Source organism: Scleropages formosus, chromosome 5 (genome assembly GCF_900964775.1).
Source record: "Scleropages formosus chromosome 5, fSclFor1.1, whole genome shotgun sequence".
Taxonomy (NCBI): domain Eukaryota; kingdom Metazoa; phylum Chordata; class Actinopteri; order Osteoglossiformes; family Osteoglossidae; genus Scleropages; species Scleropages formosus.
Genome location: NC_041810.1, coordinates 5,422,569 through 5,437,936, shown reverse-complemented (window position 1 = coordinate 5,437,936; position 15,368 = coordinate 5,422,569). Strand labels below are relative to the sequence as shown.

Genomic DNA, 15,368 nt, shown 5'->3' with positions numbered 1-15,368 from the left:
TCCAATCAGAAAGGCCGCCGGGCAGCAGCGTGTGACGTAGACAAAACAACGGCAGCCGTATGAAAAACTCACTTCCGGGGCGGTCTAAACCGTTGGAAATTAAACATAAATTCTTTGTGTCGCTTCGGGCGGGATTTAAAAATGTACAGTGAAAGCTCTTACGCCAAGTTATCACGCGTGTTACAGAAACGTGCAGTTCCGATATATGCGCGATACTTAAGCGAGTTTTTCATTTAAATAATTTGTAAGTCTCACCTTATTTTTTGTGAAGGAGGGATACATTCCTTTACCTGAGGGGAAAATTGCAATTCCAGTTCACACTTTTGATTTGTACCCCACACAATACATGATGTATACCTTATCATTAATTTGATTTAATAATGCAATTAAGTGATGTGTTGCTGGCAATATCCTTGTAATTGTGTCTCCTAGCATTTCAGCAATATTAATATGAAAATAATTTTTTTTTGTTTTATTAAGAGACTAGCAGTGTGGACTCATATTTGTACACTAAGCTGCTTAAAGTAATTTATATGGCAGGTTTATTTTGATCTGTACAGCAGGCAGTTACTTATACAAGCAGGCTCAATTCAAGTGAAGTACTCAGCACAGGGACATATCTGTATTGTTAACCCTGTACACATTTACATATATTCATTTAGATGACACTTTTCTCCAAAGCAACTTACAATGGTAATCTATTTACAATTATTTACCCATTTATACAGCTAAGTAATTGGACTTGAGCAATTCAGAGTAAGTACCTTGCTCAAGGGCACTAGAGCCAGAGGTAAAATTTGAACCTGTGACCTTTGGGTCCAAAGACAGCAGCTCTAATGACCACACTATCAACTGTACACTGCAGGCCTTTGGTACAACACTGAGTCATGTCATCCGCAGCAGTTCCCAAATGACACAGCTATTGGTCAAGACCTTTCACCTTCCGGCGGGTTCATCCATTAGTTGGGACGCCTCTATCAAAAAGGGCAACTAGATAATTTCATCTGTTTCAGAGTTTGGAAGTAACAATCATCTGTCATTCTCTCAACACATTTAAGCCATGTCTCAGTCCTCCATAACATCTGCAGGATCCACCCATATTTCACAACAAACTACGCAGCTGCTTGTCCAGGCATATCCCACCCGGACTATTGCAACTCCCTCCTGTCTGGTTTCTTGGCTTCATCCGTCAAACTTCTCTCAACAACACATCCAGAATGCCACTACATGAGTTGTATTTGACCTGCTAAAGTGTTCCCACGTATCTTCCCTCTTTGTCTCTCCACTGCTTCCTGTAGCTGCCCATATCAAGTTTAAGACTAGGCACGGTCTACCAGACCATCACTGGATCTGCTCCCTGATATTTACAGAACCCAATCACTCAGTACTAACCAACCAGAGCGCTACACTTCTCCACCTCTGACTACTTGGTGGTCCCATGCACATGAGGTCCAAAATTAAAAGCGTACTTCGTAAACTTGCCCTTCATTAAGTGTTTAATGTATCAATTCTGTATGCAGCTACTTGTGTAGTAATGGCTGGTTTAAATGGTGGCGTTAGAAAAACTGACTGTAATTTGAAAATCTTGTGTCTACATCTGAATCACACCATCTTTGGTGAAATATACTTCTCTCAGTTGTACGTCACACTGGAGAAAAGCATGTGCTAAAGGAACACGTGAATGGATAGGGAATACCTGAGTACAGCAGCTTAGTGTCTTCACAGAGTGTTGCAAACAGAAATCAACTGCAGCCCAGCTTTCAAAAGACAAGAAACCCGTGGATCCAAGGGTCCTTTGTGTTCAGTGACCAGTGGTGGAGAGGACGTGGAGGTGGTGGAGACGTACAAATACTTGGGGATATATCAAGGCAACAGGCAAAGTGAACCTGTAAAAGTGAGCATCTGTACAAGAAAGGTCTGAATGGCCTTTACTTTCTGAAGAAGCTCATTCATTTTGGAGGGCTCAAGTGACAGATGTTTTATCATTCTGTTGTAGAAGGCAGTCTTCCATAGAGCTACATGCTGAACCTATGGCATTGATACAGGTGATGCCAACAGACTGAACAAACTCATCAAGAAGGAAGGCTGGCTTGGTATTGGGAGTTAGGTTGGACTCTCTGAAGGAAGTGGTATATAGAAAGACCCTAAGCGAACTCCAGCCCATCGTGGACAATGACTGTCTCACCCTCCGCATCCTACCCCGGCTGATCAAAGGAGTCCACTCAGCAACAAACTGGTCAATTTCGCTCTTCCAAGCACCGCTGCCTGCGACCTTTTCTGCCATCAACCGTCTCTCTGGCTATATATCTGTCCATCTGTCAGAGTGGGATTTAAACAAGGGTTCTTTTGAACAGCTACACTTCTAACCCCTGTGCCCCCTGCTTCCCCAGTAGGTATGGTTTTAAAGAAAACAATACCAACTGTGATGTGACAGTGCAAACTCCATGTGCGATGCTTGTAAGGCTTTAAAAGAGAAATACCAATTGCAATATTTTTTACATTTATTTAAATATTAAGTATTTCAAAACATTACTTTACAAGCTAAATGTAAATTATGAGCTTATACAAAATTGCAGCATAAATATCATTTACTTCCTTATCTACCTGTATTGCAGTATTGAAATATACAATATAAACGTGTACTCTATCTTCAACTCTCCATATAAGTTACTTTAGCAGAAAATTCTATACACAGTACAGAGCAAATGAAATCACCGACTCGCCACTAGTTACAAACCACAGAAAAATAAATGATTGTTTAAGCGCTATGCTGCATTAAAAAAATCCATTAGAGAATTCAGATCATAGTTGTCTAGAATTTCCAGGAGCTGTGAAACTTTAGTTTTAACATTCTGTCCCTTGAATTTGAATTTGTCAATGAAGAGATCCGTTATCATACCTGCAAGGTAAAAAAAAAGAAAAAAGGAATGCACTGCATGTTATTTCAAATTTCCCAAGAATTTCAAATTCTACTTTATTACATTATCTTAAAACTTGACCATTTTGTCTCAGATTCTAACAGATACAACATACTGCACACTACTGTTCCTGAACTGTATTACTACAGTAAAGTATTATAGCATTACAGTACAGCATTGTTAATGGTCTGATTGCCAACTGTTCCAATGCAAAATGCACTGTATTGAACTCAATAAAGACTTGCAAAACCTAAAAATTTCTCATAAGAAGTACACATCTCCCGTATGTGTACGATATACACAAACACTAATTCCACACATACCATACAGTCTTTCAAGATGTGCTGGTTGTTTTTTGTATTCCTCCAGCAGATGGGTAGACTCTTCTAGAATGCTGCGGTATTCAGGAATTAGGAAGTCTGCATTGCCCTCATGAACCTGTAGTTCCTATACACATAAAAGAAATATCAAGTATCAAATAGTAAGACCAGCCTTATTATATCATAAAAAAACAAAGGCATAGGTAAATTTTCATTAATTATAATAATTTCTTACATTGCTATATTACTCACTTTTAAAGCATCAATTAGCTGAACCTTTTTGGCCAAAAGAAGCTGGTATTCCAGCTTTGGATGAATCATCCTGAGCGTATGATTTACGGAGTCTTCATTGATGTCTATGTGGGTGGCAAATAAAAAATATTTTATGAATATTAATTAATATTTAATTACTCACATTGTGTGAATGAAGATAATCATGAATGAAAACCTACCGTAGGAGATGTTGAGGTTTATTTTTCTTTTGGTTGCTTCTTTGGATAGTACATCCTTCAGAATAGAAATTGTAGAGATGTTGTCTGATTTAAAGTGGCCCTCACCTTTGCTAAAAAATAGAAAAGGATTCAATGAGAAAGTCATAAAATGGTTTTAATTGACCCAGTTGTCATTCTTTTTATTAAAAAAAAAAAAAAAATCACAAAATGTACGGCTGCTATGTGAAGACTGTTGAGCATTTTGATGCAGGTTCACCTGTATGTGGTTTCCAGCTGTGTACCGAGGAAGGTGTTCTGAAAGAGAAAAGTGGCACTTTCACCCGCGGGGGTCTTCTCCGGAACTTCTGGCAGACAGAAAACGACCCACGAGTGGATTTCTGCAAAGCTGAACTGGCCTGTCAGACTCAGAGTATTCATGGGCCTACAAAAAACACCATGGGAAATGTTACCTGAGCGGGTGTAAACTTTCAGAACACGAGCTACTATTTTACCACATTACTGATGGAATAAGTGACACTTACCTGTTTTGGTCAATGCTGTGTGTTCTTTGGTGGAGAGACAGAGGTTTGATCTGATACTGGCGTACCTGGCAGGTTTTAGGCTGAAGACGTGGTGTGATGTAAGCCTGCAGGGTACCATACTGGCCTTCGATGGACCGTACCTGTGGGAACGTCAACTATTACACATAGTGCGAGCCTTCACTTTCCGATCGCCACTCGTTCCCGAGACCGGGTCCGATAATATGTTTGACTACCTAGAGTACGGTCACCACTGACCATATATGTTACTCAGCTGTTAATATACTGCAATCCCACCTCCTGCTGAAAAGTACATTTGGAAAAGTACTTACCCAGAACTGATAGAGTAAAAAAATATCCGGCTGTATAAAAGAGTAAATAATTGTACGTAACTTAACTCAGTAACAGGCTCTGGAGAAAAGCATAATCTGCAGATTACATTTATTCATTTATCTGACGTTTTTCTCCAAGCGACTTACAGTGGATCCCATCCAGCTGAACACGGAAAACAAAACAATTTCTTAACCAACTTCCCGATAACACAAATTTTTCAGTTGCCTAAAAGTCTCACCAACTTTTCTCCAAAGCAATTTACACACGCAGTCTTATACTGCTTGTCCCACTGGGGTCGTGGCGAACCGGAGCCCAAGCCGGCAACACAGGGCGCAAGGCTGGGACACCGGCCCGCCACAAGGTACCCCCAGCAGGACTCGAACCCCAGACCCACCAGAGAGCGGGACCCGACCAAACCTGCTGCGCCACCACTCCCCCTAAGCAACTTACAATGTTAAGCTATTTACCCATTTATACAGTTGAGTAACTTTACTGGAGCAATTTAGGGTAAGTACCTTACTCAAGGGTACTACAGCCAGATGTGGGGATCAAACCTGTCACCTTTGGAGCCAAAGGCAATAGCTGTAACCACTATGCTACCGGCTGTCCTCAGTGGTGAAAATAATAATAATAATAATAATAATACAACACACACATTTTCGGGACCGCTTGTCCCATACGGGGTCGCGGGGAACCGGAGCCTAACCTGGCAACACAGGGCGTAAGGCCGGAGGGGGAGGGGACACACCCAGGACGGGACGCCAGTCCATCAAAAGGCACCCCAGGCAGAACTCGAACCCCAGACCCACCGGAGAGCAGGACTGTGGTCCAACCCACTGTGCCACCGCACGCCCCATAATAATAATAATTATTCTTATTAAAAAGAAGAAGGTTGTACTTGGTTGAACTTCTTAGTGTAACAGGATGCTGTTCGCTTGAATGAATGTATTGTATTCTGTAATTTTCTTCCTAATGTTCCACCGAGTGTTTATTCCAATGTGACTATTGCCGTCGTGCTGAACGACCGCTCTCAACTGAAAATCGGGGATGGGAATTGCGTTATTTTGGAATCACCAACGTGGGGCTGACTACTTGTGCGTGTGCTTGTAACACGCTACCTGCCGCATCTTCATCGAAATTGCACAAGCATGGTTACAGAAGTAGAACGAGAAAAAAAATCCACCGTACTTCGGACATATCATGCCAAGACTAGCGCTCTCAAAAAGACCAAAGCCTGGGAAAGTTGCGGAAAAAAAAGAAGATGCGCTGAGCAATAAGGCGCATGGATTGAGTCACAACGACAACACAACACCAAGGATACAAGTGGAGGGCGAAAGCTTCCAGAGACACTTCGTTTATGCAGCCGCCAAGAGCTCACACCAACTCGACGCCGCTTAAAAACAGTTATTTACCTTAAGCTCCAACCTTGTGGTGTTTGCTTGACATCTATAGGTAGCAAGAAGAAAGTTGCCATTTGGCTGTATAAAGAAACAAATTAGTATTAAGGACAAAATCCAGTTTGTACCATATTTTAAATCCAATTAAATTAGTAGTACAACTCGTGTCGGTGTAAAGGAAAAAAAAACTTCTCACCTCCGAGTCGCATTCGCTGAAACTTACGACCGCTGAATTTTTATCCACATCTAACAAATCGATAGGGACGTCACTCTGTCAAAGCAAGAGAAAAGTTACAAATCTGAGTGCAACATTCAAAATTACTATTTAATACACTTCTTAATTTCCTTACTATGAAATATTGAATATTATATTTTTTTTATTCATGATATTAATCTCCTTTCACTAAAACATAGCTGTACACAGGGGTGAAGGATGCTGGTTTAAACCCCGGGAGGGGTTTTGTTTGTATCCTTAAACATCTAATATCGCAATTGTTTAAGACACAAACTGGATGATCCATTAAGAATAAAATATACACACACGCACTGACTGAAGCCGCTTGTCCCGAGCGGGTCGCAGCGAGCCGAAGTCTAACTCAGCAACACAGAGCGTGAGTCTGAGGGGGGAGGAGGGGACACACCAAGGGCAGGGCGCCAGTCCATCGCAAGGCACCCCAAGCGGGACTCGAACCCCAGACCCACCGGAGGGCAGGCACAGGCCAAATCTGCCGCACTATCGCACCCCTCCCCCAAGAATAAAATATCCACCTCGAAAAAGTGAAGAAAATAAATACGCACGCTACGGAAACCGCTTTAAATAAAATTCCCCGGTAATACGATCAATGCTACCATATCTCCGTCTGGGTGTTTAAGGCCCCACCTGCAGCAGCAGGTGGTCAATGGCAGTCTGCACCTCCAGCGTGAGGCTGTAACTGGCGTCATCCTGGCACAAAGTGAACTTGTCATTGATGCTGAACACCGGCACTGCGGAGACGGCCGTGCTGGACTGCGACGTCTGCTGGTACTTCTCCCTTTCCTGCAGGACTTTGAGCTGCAGCTGTTCCAGCTCAGCCCTGGAAACGGGACGGGAACGCTTTGAGATCGGTCGTGCACTTTGTCTGAAAAATCTCAAAATGCTCCGTACGCATTAAGAAAAATGAGTGCCGTCAGTCTACCGAGCATTCGCTGAAATTCTTTGTAAATAATTGTAATAATACATACAATTGTAATAATAACTGTAAAGTAACACGATCAAATTAATGTATCTAAATCACGAGTCACATTAACTACTGCTGCTCTGATAAAAGTTTTTATGTATTTGTATTTAATATGTGTTTTTCACTAAAATTTATTCACTTAGTCCAAACTTTTCTGCAAAGTGACTTAGAGTGTTGAGCTACTTACAGGACTTTACCCCTTTAGACATGGTAATTCTTACAGCAGCAGTTCAGGGTCGTACCCTGGTAAGTAAAGTCAAGGGTTCTGCAGCAGGAGGTGGGATACTAAACTGCTTATAAATTACTTATTACTACGCCGCTTATAAATCTGTTATAATACCTGAGTGCTGCAATTTTGTTCTGCGTCTCTCGACTCATCTTCACTTCATCTCCTGGACCGACTTCTTCTCGCTGGGTCTCCGAGGTGAGCCCCGTCACCCAGCCTGCATGTCACACACACACACACACACACACACACGCACACACACACACACACACACACACACACACACACACACACACACACACGCACGGTTTGCAGGCTGCTGGATTTAACTATACGTACAGCGACCGAAGCAAAGGGGTAGTAGGTACCTGTGTACGTGGCTGTGAGGACCTCATCAAAGGACTCCTTTCCTACACAGCCACCCTGGATGGACGTGACGCTTTCGGACAATACCTCGAAAAGTAAGATTGATATAATTACACATTTTTTTTTTTTCTTTTACAGATGTAAATATGCAGCTACTTTTGTACTGTGTGCCAGCAAAGACGATGGTACTGGACTAACCGACTCTACTGTACTGATGTCTGAATCTATTTCTAGCTCTGTCAGTGAAAAGCACTTTTGTTTAACATTATTATTCTACATCACTTTGGAGAAAAGCATCAGCCAAATAATAACTAAATATTCAATGTTCAGATAAGAAAGTGAGTCTGCTCTGTTTCTATCTCTCGCCCCTTTTGAGCAGCTTGTGGAGACCAAGCTGGGGAACAGCCTCATGCACGTGCCTTGGTTGGGTATTTATAACCCACTATAAATTAAAAAGCACAATTGTGAACCCTGCTGAGAACAAGAGCAGGGTGTTGACCATCAGCAAATCGGGAGAAGCTCTGGCATGCGATTTAGATAGTTATGCAGGCAAATTTATTTAAAAAAAAAAAAAAAAAAAACGAAATAACCTATCAAAAAAGTTCATAATGGCAAAAAGTTCATTGTACATGATGGTAAGTCAGGGAGCCAGTAATTGTGAACAGTGTTTCTGAAAAGGAACCTAGGCTGTTCGTGCAATATTTAACACGGACCAGTGTCAGTTTCGGCAACAAGTACGGACTTCTTCTTTTGAACCATTTAAACCACACTGTCATAAATTTTATATGCAATGAAATTATGTACGTTTGTAACGGTGAACAATCTGTAGAAAACAACACATTCTTATATAAGGACGGGCAGCGTGGTGGCACAGCGAGTAGCGCTGCTGTCTCACAGCGCTTGGGTGGTGCAAGAGGACGTGGGTTTGACCCCCGCTCAGTCTGTGTGGAGTTTGCATTTTCTCCCCATGTCTACGTGGGTTTCCTCTGGGTGCTCTGGTTTCCTCCCACACTCCAAAGACATGCTCTTCAGGTTCACCCAGTGTGTGAGTGACAGAGAGAAAGTGTGTGTGTTCCACTGATGTATGTATGGATGAGTGACCCAGTGTAAGTAGTGTATCTGGGTGCTCTGGTTTCCTCCCACACTCCAAAGACATGTTGTTCAGGTTCCCCATAGTGTGTGAGTGACAGAAAGAGTGTGTGTTCTACTGATGTATGGATAAGTGACCCATTGTAAATAGTGTATCTAGCAGTGTAAGTCACCATGGTGAATAAGGTGTGTGGGCTAATAACACTACATAGAGTTCATTGGAAGTCGCTTTGGAGAAAAGTTGTCTACTAAATGAAAAAATGTAAATGAGGAGAAAAAGGCAACAAAACCAAGAACAAGGTTCTGCCGCCGAAGCTTACGTGCTCAAAGCGGAGCACGGGTTCACTGGAGCTGTCCAGCCCATAAACCTCCACAGTCCCATCATCCCTGCCGACGAGGATCTCTCTCACCCCATCGCCAACGATGTCAAATGTGTCGATACATAGAACACCTTAAAAGGACAGAAAACGGAAGGTACGGGTTTGACAGACACAAAATAAAGGAGTAGGTGTAGAACCGTGGCTGTAGTTAAACTCATGCAAACAGAGTACCTACATGAAGAATCAAATACTGTACCTCCTTTTTTCTTCTCATTAGAAATTTCCCATCTGTGAACTGGAGAGGATTCTGTCATCTTAACAAGACCCAGTTTTCCATCTGCTGTTCCATACAGAACCTCCCCCTCTGTTCCTAATGAAAAATTAATGGGAAATTTTTTTTTTGGGAAAAAAATTAAACTATCAAATTACACAAAGTGGGATTGCTTTTTTAAAGCAAAATAGCGGTTTCCTAAAGAAGCTGGTTCCAAACATACCTCCATCTTTGTTGTTTAATTCTAAAACAGTTGGAGGGCCAGGAACTTCAACTTCATAACTGAGTTCTGACCCCTAAAAGACACAATCATACAGCAGGTGACCATGACAGCAAAAACAACTCTGAACACCTTAGAACATTAAAAAGGGTGAAAGATCTACATTTATTTAGCTCACGCTTTTCTCCAAAGCAACTTCCCATGTTGGGGTTACAATTATTTACCCATTTATACAGCTGGGTAATTTAACTGGAGCAATTTAGGGTAAATACCTTGCTTAACGGTACTACAGTCAGAGGTGGAATTCAACCCTGCAACCTTTGAGTCCAAACACAGCAGCTCTAACCACTACACTACCAGCTGCCCCCTAGCAAATGATGACATCTGACAATTATTTACCCTTTTTTTACACAGCTGGGTAATTTTACTGGAACAATTTTCGGCGAGTACCTTGATCAAGGGTGGGATTAAAACCTGCGACCTTTGGGTTCAAAGGCAGCAGTTCTAACCACTGCTGTACTAGCAAAGTATTTAGTCTGTTACCATTTGCTCAGGGTTAATTCCATGGAAGCTCAACAGAACAAACTAAGATAGTAGTGTGTGTGAGTGACAGGAGAGTGTGTGTGTTCCACTGATGTATGGAGGAGTGACCCAGTGTAAGTAGTGTATCCAGCAGTGGAAGTCTTCGGGTGCTCTGGTTTCCTCCCACACTCCAAAGACATGCTGTTCAGGTTCCCCCATAGTGTGTGAGTGACAGAGAGAGTGTGTGTGTGTTCCACTGATGTATGGAGGAGTGACCCAGTGTAAGTAGTGTATCCAGCAGTGGAAGTCTTCGGGTGCTCTGGTTTCCTCCCACACTCCAAAGACATGCTGTTCAGGTTCCCCCATAGTGTGTGAGTGACAGAGAGAGTGTGTGTGTGTTCCACTGATGTATGGAGGAGTCACCCAGTGTAAGTAGTGTATCTAGCTCATAACACTTCATAGTATCCACTGGAAGTCGCTTTGGAGAAAAGCGTCTGCTAAATAAACAAATGTACATGTAAATAAGATGATCAGATTGACATCACTCATTATGAGAAGACACGAATGAATTCAGTTATTACAGAATAACGCATAATAATCATTTCACCCGTTCCGATTGAGCGAAACAACCCAGTTTGGACTCCACTGGGAGCGCAGAAGAAACCCACCTGTAACACTCGGAGAACCCTGTCCTGACAAGCCAGCACGGGAACGATGCGCCCCAGGCTCTCCGCCGGCAAACACACGATGTCGTTGATTTTGTCCCCCGATAAGTAATAGTGCTGATCCTTGCAATCGCAGTAGTGGTTGTAGATGTAGCTCGCGCACACGAACAGGTCCGCCCCTGCAATGTGCCTGTTCCGAACATCGACGTCATTGCACCCTTTGCTCGTTTCGTGACACCTTCACATTTCACGCACGTTTCGAGCGAACGCGCAAAAGCCCGGACCCCGGTGCGTACATGGCTTTGATGCTCTCTGCAAGGTTGGCTTCAAACGAAAGGAACTGTTTGCCTTTCTTAGTGTATCCCCTGACCTCGGAGCCTGCTGCCACAAAAATCTTCTCCTGGGGGGTCCCCAGCGCACCCCCCAGTTCCAGCCTAGAAATCTTCTGGCCCGGCAGAGTCTTGAACACCGGCTGCGTGTCGCAAAACAAGGTTAACGGCAGATCTGCTCAACAAAGCCGTCGTAGTAAGGATGAGAAACGTCATTCACCATGCGGTGCGGTTACCATTAATAGGCAGTTAGAGGAGCAATACAGCATAAAACACTTACAACTGCTTCGCCCTTCTTCATCCCAAAACAAGTTATGATGCCGTCATGATCTGCGACCGCAACCTGTAAAATACAATTTATACACGCACTGTCATCAATTAAATCAAATACTTTTTAAAATACACTTAACAAGACAAAAAGTTTTCCTTGGCACGATCGTAATATTCTTATTTCACAGATAAATAAAATCTAGGGCATCCTACAGGTTTGTCATGATTTAATGTCTTTCCAGGAAACAGGGCAGCACAGTGGCACGGCGAGTAGCGCTGCTGTCGCATAGTGCCTGGGGAGTGCGAGAGGACATGAGAGGCTTGATCCCCACTCAGTCTGTGTGGAGTTTGCATGTTCTCCGTGGGGGCTTCCCCTGGGTGCTCTGGTTTCCTCCCACATTCCAAAGACATGCTCTTCAGGTTCACCCATTGTGTGTGTGTGTGTGTGTGTTCGTTACACTGATGTATGGGTGAGTGACCCAGTGTAAGCAGTGTATCTAGTAGTGTAAGTCACCACGGTGAATAAGCTGTGTGGGCTAATAACACTGCACAGAGTTCATTCCGAGTTGCTTTGGAGAAAAGTGTCTGCAAAGTAAATAAATATAAATGATTAAGCTGGAAGAGGAGTGAAATGTGCTCATACCTTTCATGGTCAAATACACTTAAGAAGAACAAAATGTAACTGTAAAACTGAGAACCAGCTGGAAAAGCAAATCAACTAGGTTCTCACTGAGATGGTCAGCGTGCAAATATACAAGTTTTGGAGAGACTTGGTTCCTGTTTCAACATAAGGTAATATCCAAACATTAACTCAAATATTGTGGTGTAGTAGCGGTAATTTGTCCGACAGATATTCTGTAACACGTTGAGCCGAATGGTTCTTCACCACTGCAGAAATATACGTTTATATCCGTCATCAAGAAGTTTTACTGAAACTCTCACAAGCGTCCACCACGTATTATACAAACCCTAGTTAATGCAGGGGTGCGCCATGGCGCAGCGGGTTTGGCCAGGGCGGTGTAGGTGTGGGGTTCAAGTCCCGCTTGGGGTGTCTTGTGATGGACTGGTGTCCCATCCTGGGTGTGTCCCCTCCCCCTCCAGCCTTGCGCCCTGTATTGCCGGGTTAGGCTCCGGTTTGCTGCAACCCCGCTTTGGACAAGCGGATTGAGACAGCGTGTGCGTGTGCGTGGTTAATGCAGGTACAGCTCCCAGATACCTTTTGAGTGGCCTTGCGTCCTGCCGCAGGCAGAAGCCTCATTGTCTTCTGGGAAGTCACTCCAACCTGCGATGAAATAATAATTGCAATTATTTTGAGGATGGAAAAATGTGTGTGTGTCTGTCTGTCCTAATTTCATGTCATAAAACAAACAAAATACCAGCATCCTTTACAATGACCCTGTGAACGAATGCCTAAATCTGTATTAGTGTTTCGTGTCCTTAACTATACACATTATACAGCAACATTACAGAATGAACCACATTAATCATACATATGACTTATACGTGTACGTAACACACTCTTCTTTTCCTTGAGACGGACTTTGTTTTCGAGAGAAGCGTCTGCTAAATGAATAAATGTAAAAGTAAAATGTGCAGGTCATTTGATCTACCAGAGATCTTCGTTTTTGTACATAAACAGGTTGTCTTTCAATCTTAATAGCACTGACTAGGAAACATTAATTAATATTTGATGATGGCTTTTAATAAGACACAAAGTTAACTCATATTTGGTTATGATTTCTAATTAACAAATTCTTGATGATGGTTTTTAACTGGCTACATTACAGTTACTAATTCTTGACAGACCTTTAATAAAATACATAATGTCAACTCATATTTCATTACTTTAATTCTTGGTGATGGCTTTTAAAAAGATACATAATGGTAACCATATCTATATTGAAATATTTGATTATGATTTCTAAGTAACACATTCTTCATGGTGGCTTTTAACTGGCTACATGATGATAACTAATCCCTGACAGACTTTTAATAAGATACATAATGTTAACTCATATTTGATTATGATTTCTAAGTAACAGATCATTGACTAACCTTAATAAAATACATAATGCCAACTCATATTTCATTACTTTAATTCTTGATGATGGCATTTAATAAGATACATAATAATGTTAACTCATATCTGATTATGATCTCTAAGTAACAAATTCCTGATGATGTTTTTCTAACTGGCTACATGGTAACTACTAATCATGATCCCTGACAGACCTTTAATAAAACGCATATTGTAACTCAATACCTGATTTCGGCCTCTGATGAACAAGCTAGGACGTTAGATCATAGATGGTGACTAATCGGTTATTTGAAATAAAGAAAATAAAAGGTAAAAAGACACCTGATGATGACTTCCAACGAGCCGACTGATGATGTGATGATCATGTGAAAGAAAAACAGTTACAGTGTCGCTCGCACTTGATACTGTTACTGTTACTGTTACCTGCAGGTAGTCGACACGGTTCAAACTGAGCTCCATGATGATGATCTTGTTACTTGTCACCACACGGATCCCCGCACGATTACAACACGATCGCTGATGCCATCGTCAGTTGTCGCTGTGTCGAACAGGACACACAGAGTCACACATCGGCTAAATAAATCACATCAATCCGCTGAGCGGATCGAGTCCACCGCGCGCGCGGATTAACAAACAGTCACAACGACTCGTCGAGGCGCGGAGCTGCACGGCTATGTACAAATATAAATATGAAGAGTTAAAGATGTACATACGGCGGGTAAAGTGCGGATAGGAGCCGCAGTCAACATGAAATTGTATATTTAATGATTATCTACTGCCTAACCGTATCCTCACTAGACTGTCCCAACACGAACGTAAGCTAAACCCGTTTCCATGGAGAGGATGAAGAAAACAAAGTAAAAGGCGATTGGACAACGGGATCGTCAGCTGCCAGTAAAGTACGTTTTTATTGGATGAAATGAAACCAATGCACGTTACGTTTGTCTGAAGAAGCGAAGCAGGCGGATTTTGTTATATTTCACATAACTTATTTTACCTCCGTCTACATTTTTACAGCACATCTAACATATGGTGCCTAATGGTAATTGTCAGCGCATTTAGATAATGTGTTTCGCCAACACTTGTTACTGTAATTTAGCCCGTTACACCCACAGCGCCCCCTAAAGGCAGACTCCGGTTGTGCTCCTACTGTCATTTGAGTATAAAATGTGTAAATCAGAATCGGAATCAGAACGAGCTTTATTGCCAAGTATGTTCACACATACAAGGAATTTGTCTTGGTGACAGAAACTTCCACAGCACAGACAGAGTGACAGTGAGAAGACACAGATGAGAAGATAGAATATGTGAATAAAGGATAAACATATATAAAAAAATATAAAGTACACAATGTACAAAAATAGTCATTAGACATTATATATGTATGTACAGGTATGTTCTATACAAATGCAAGGGAATGTGAGTAAGAGATATGATGTGATAAATAGATATAATTATAAATATAAATAGCATTGTGTATTGCACGTTGTGTATAAACCTTCAGTACCCGATATGGTGTTTCTTAGCCACGTGCCCTACACTGGCACTCAAGGGCATTTTTTATGTCTGGAAATTGTTATTGTTTAGCTATTAGTACATAAAAAAGGCCTCCAGACTGTAATTCTCTTATTCCAAACTGTTATCCCAGTTTTTAAATCCAAAATTAGTAATGAAACACAAATACATACAGCAAGCGCATAGGGAACAACTGAAGTAAAATTCACAAGACACCAAGTCACATCAGATACAAATAAATAACAGCAAAGTGATCACCGCTAAAGACATGTGACTTGAACATATCAAATTGTAAAACTGAACGGTAAAGTCAAAGGCGGGCCGCGCAGTGGCGCAGCAAGTAACACTAGAGCCCAGATCCGGTGGGATGTAGATTTCGAAG

General features: G+C 42.0%; 1 protein-coding gene across 1 annotated transcript; it reads right to left on the bottom strand.

The window, feature by feature from the left end:
* Window positions 1-2,564: 2,564 nt before the first annotated feature.
* On the bottom strand, window positions 2,565-14,287 carry bbs7 (Bardet-Biedl syndrome 7). Its single transcript, XM_018746201.1, has 20 exons — window positions 14,185-14,287; window positions 13,895-14,009; window positions 12,650-12,715; window positions 11,444-11,506; window positions 11,131-11,306; window positions 10,838-11,024; window positions 9,651-9,723; window positions 9,413-9,526; window positions 9,157-9,287; window positions 7,750-7,834; window positions 7,496-7,598; window positions 6,819-7,011; window positions 6,135-6,209; window positions 5,954-6,019; window positions 4,212-4,351; window positions 3,947-4,111; window positions 3,691-3,800; window positions 3,491-3,594; window positions 3,242-3,365; window positions 2,565-2,899 (listed from the first exon to the last, which is right to left on the bottom strand). The coding sequence occupies exons 2-20, from the start codon at window positions 13,928-13,930 to the stop codon at window positions 2,766-2,768; spliced, it is 2,145 nt and encodes a 714-aa protein (XP_018601717.1). The 5' UTR covers window positions 13,931-14,009; window positions 14,185-14,287; the 3' UTR covers window positions 2,565-2,765.
* Window positions 14,288-15,368: the final 1,081 nt, after the last annotated feature.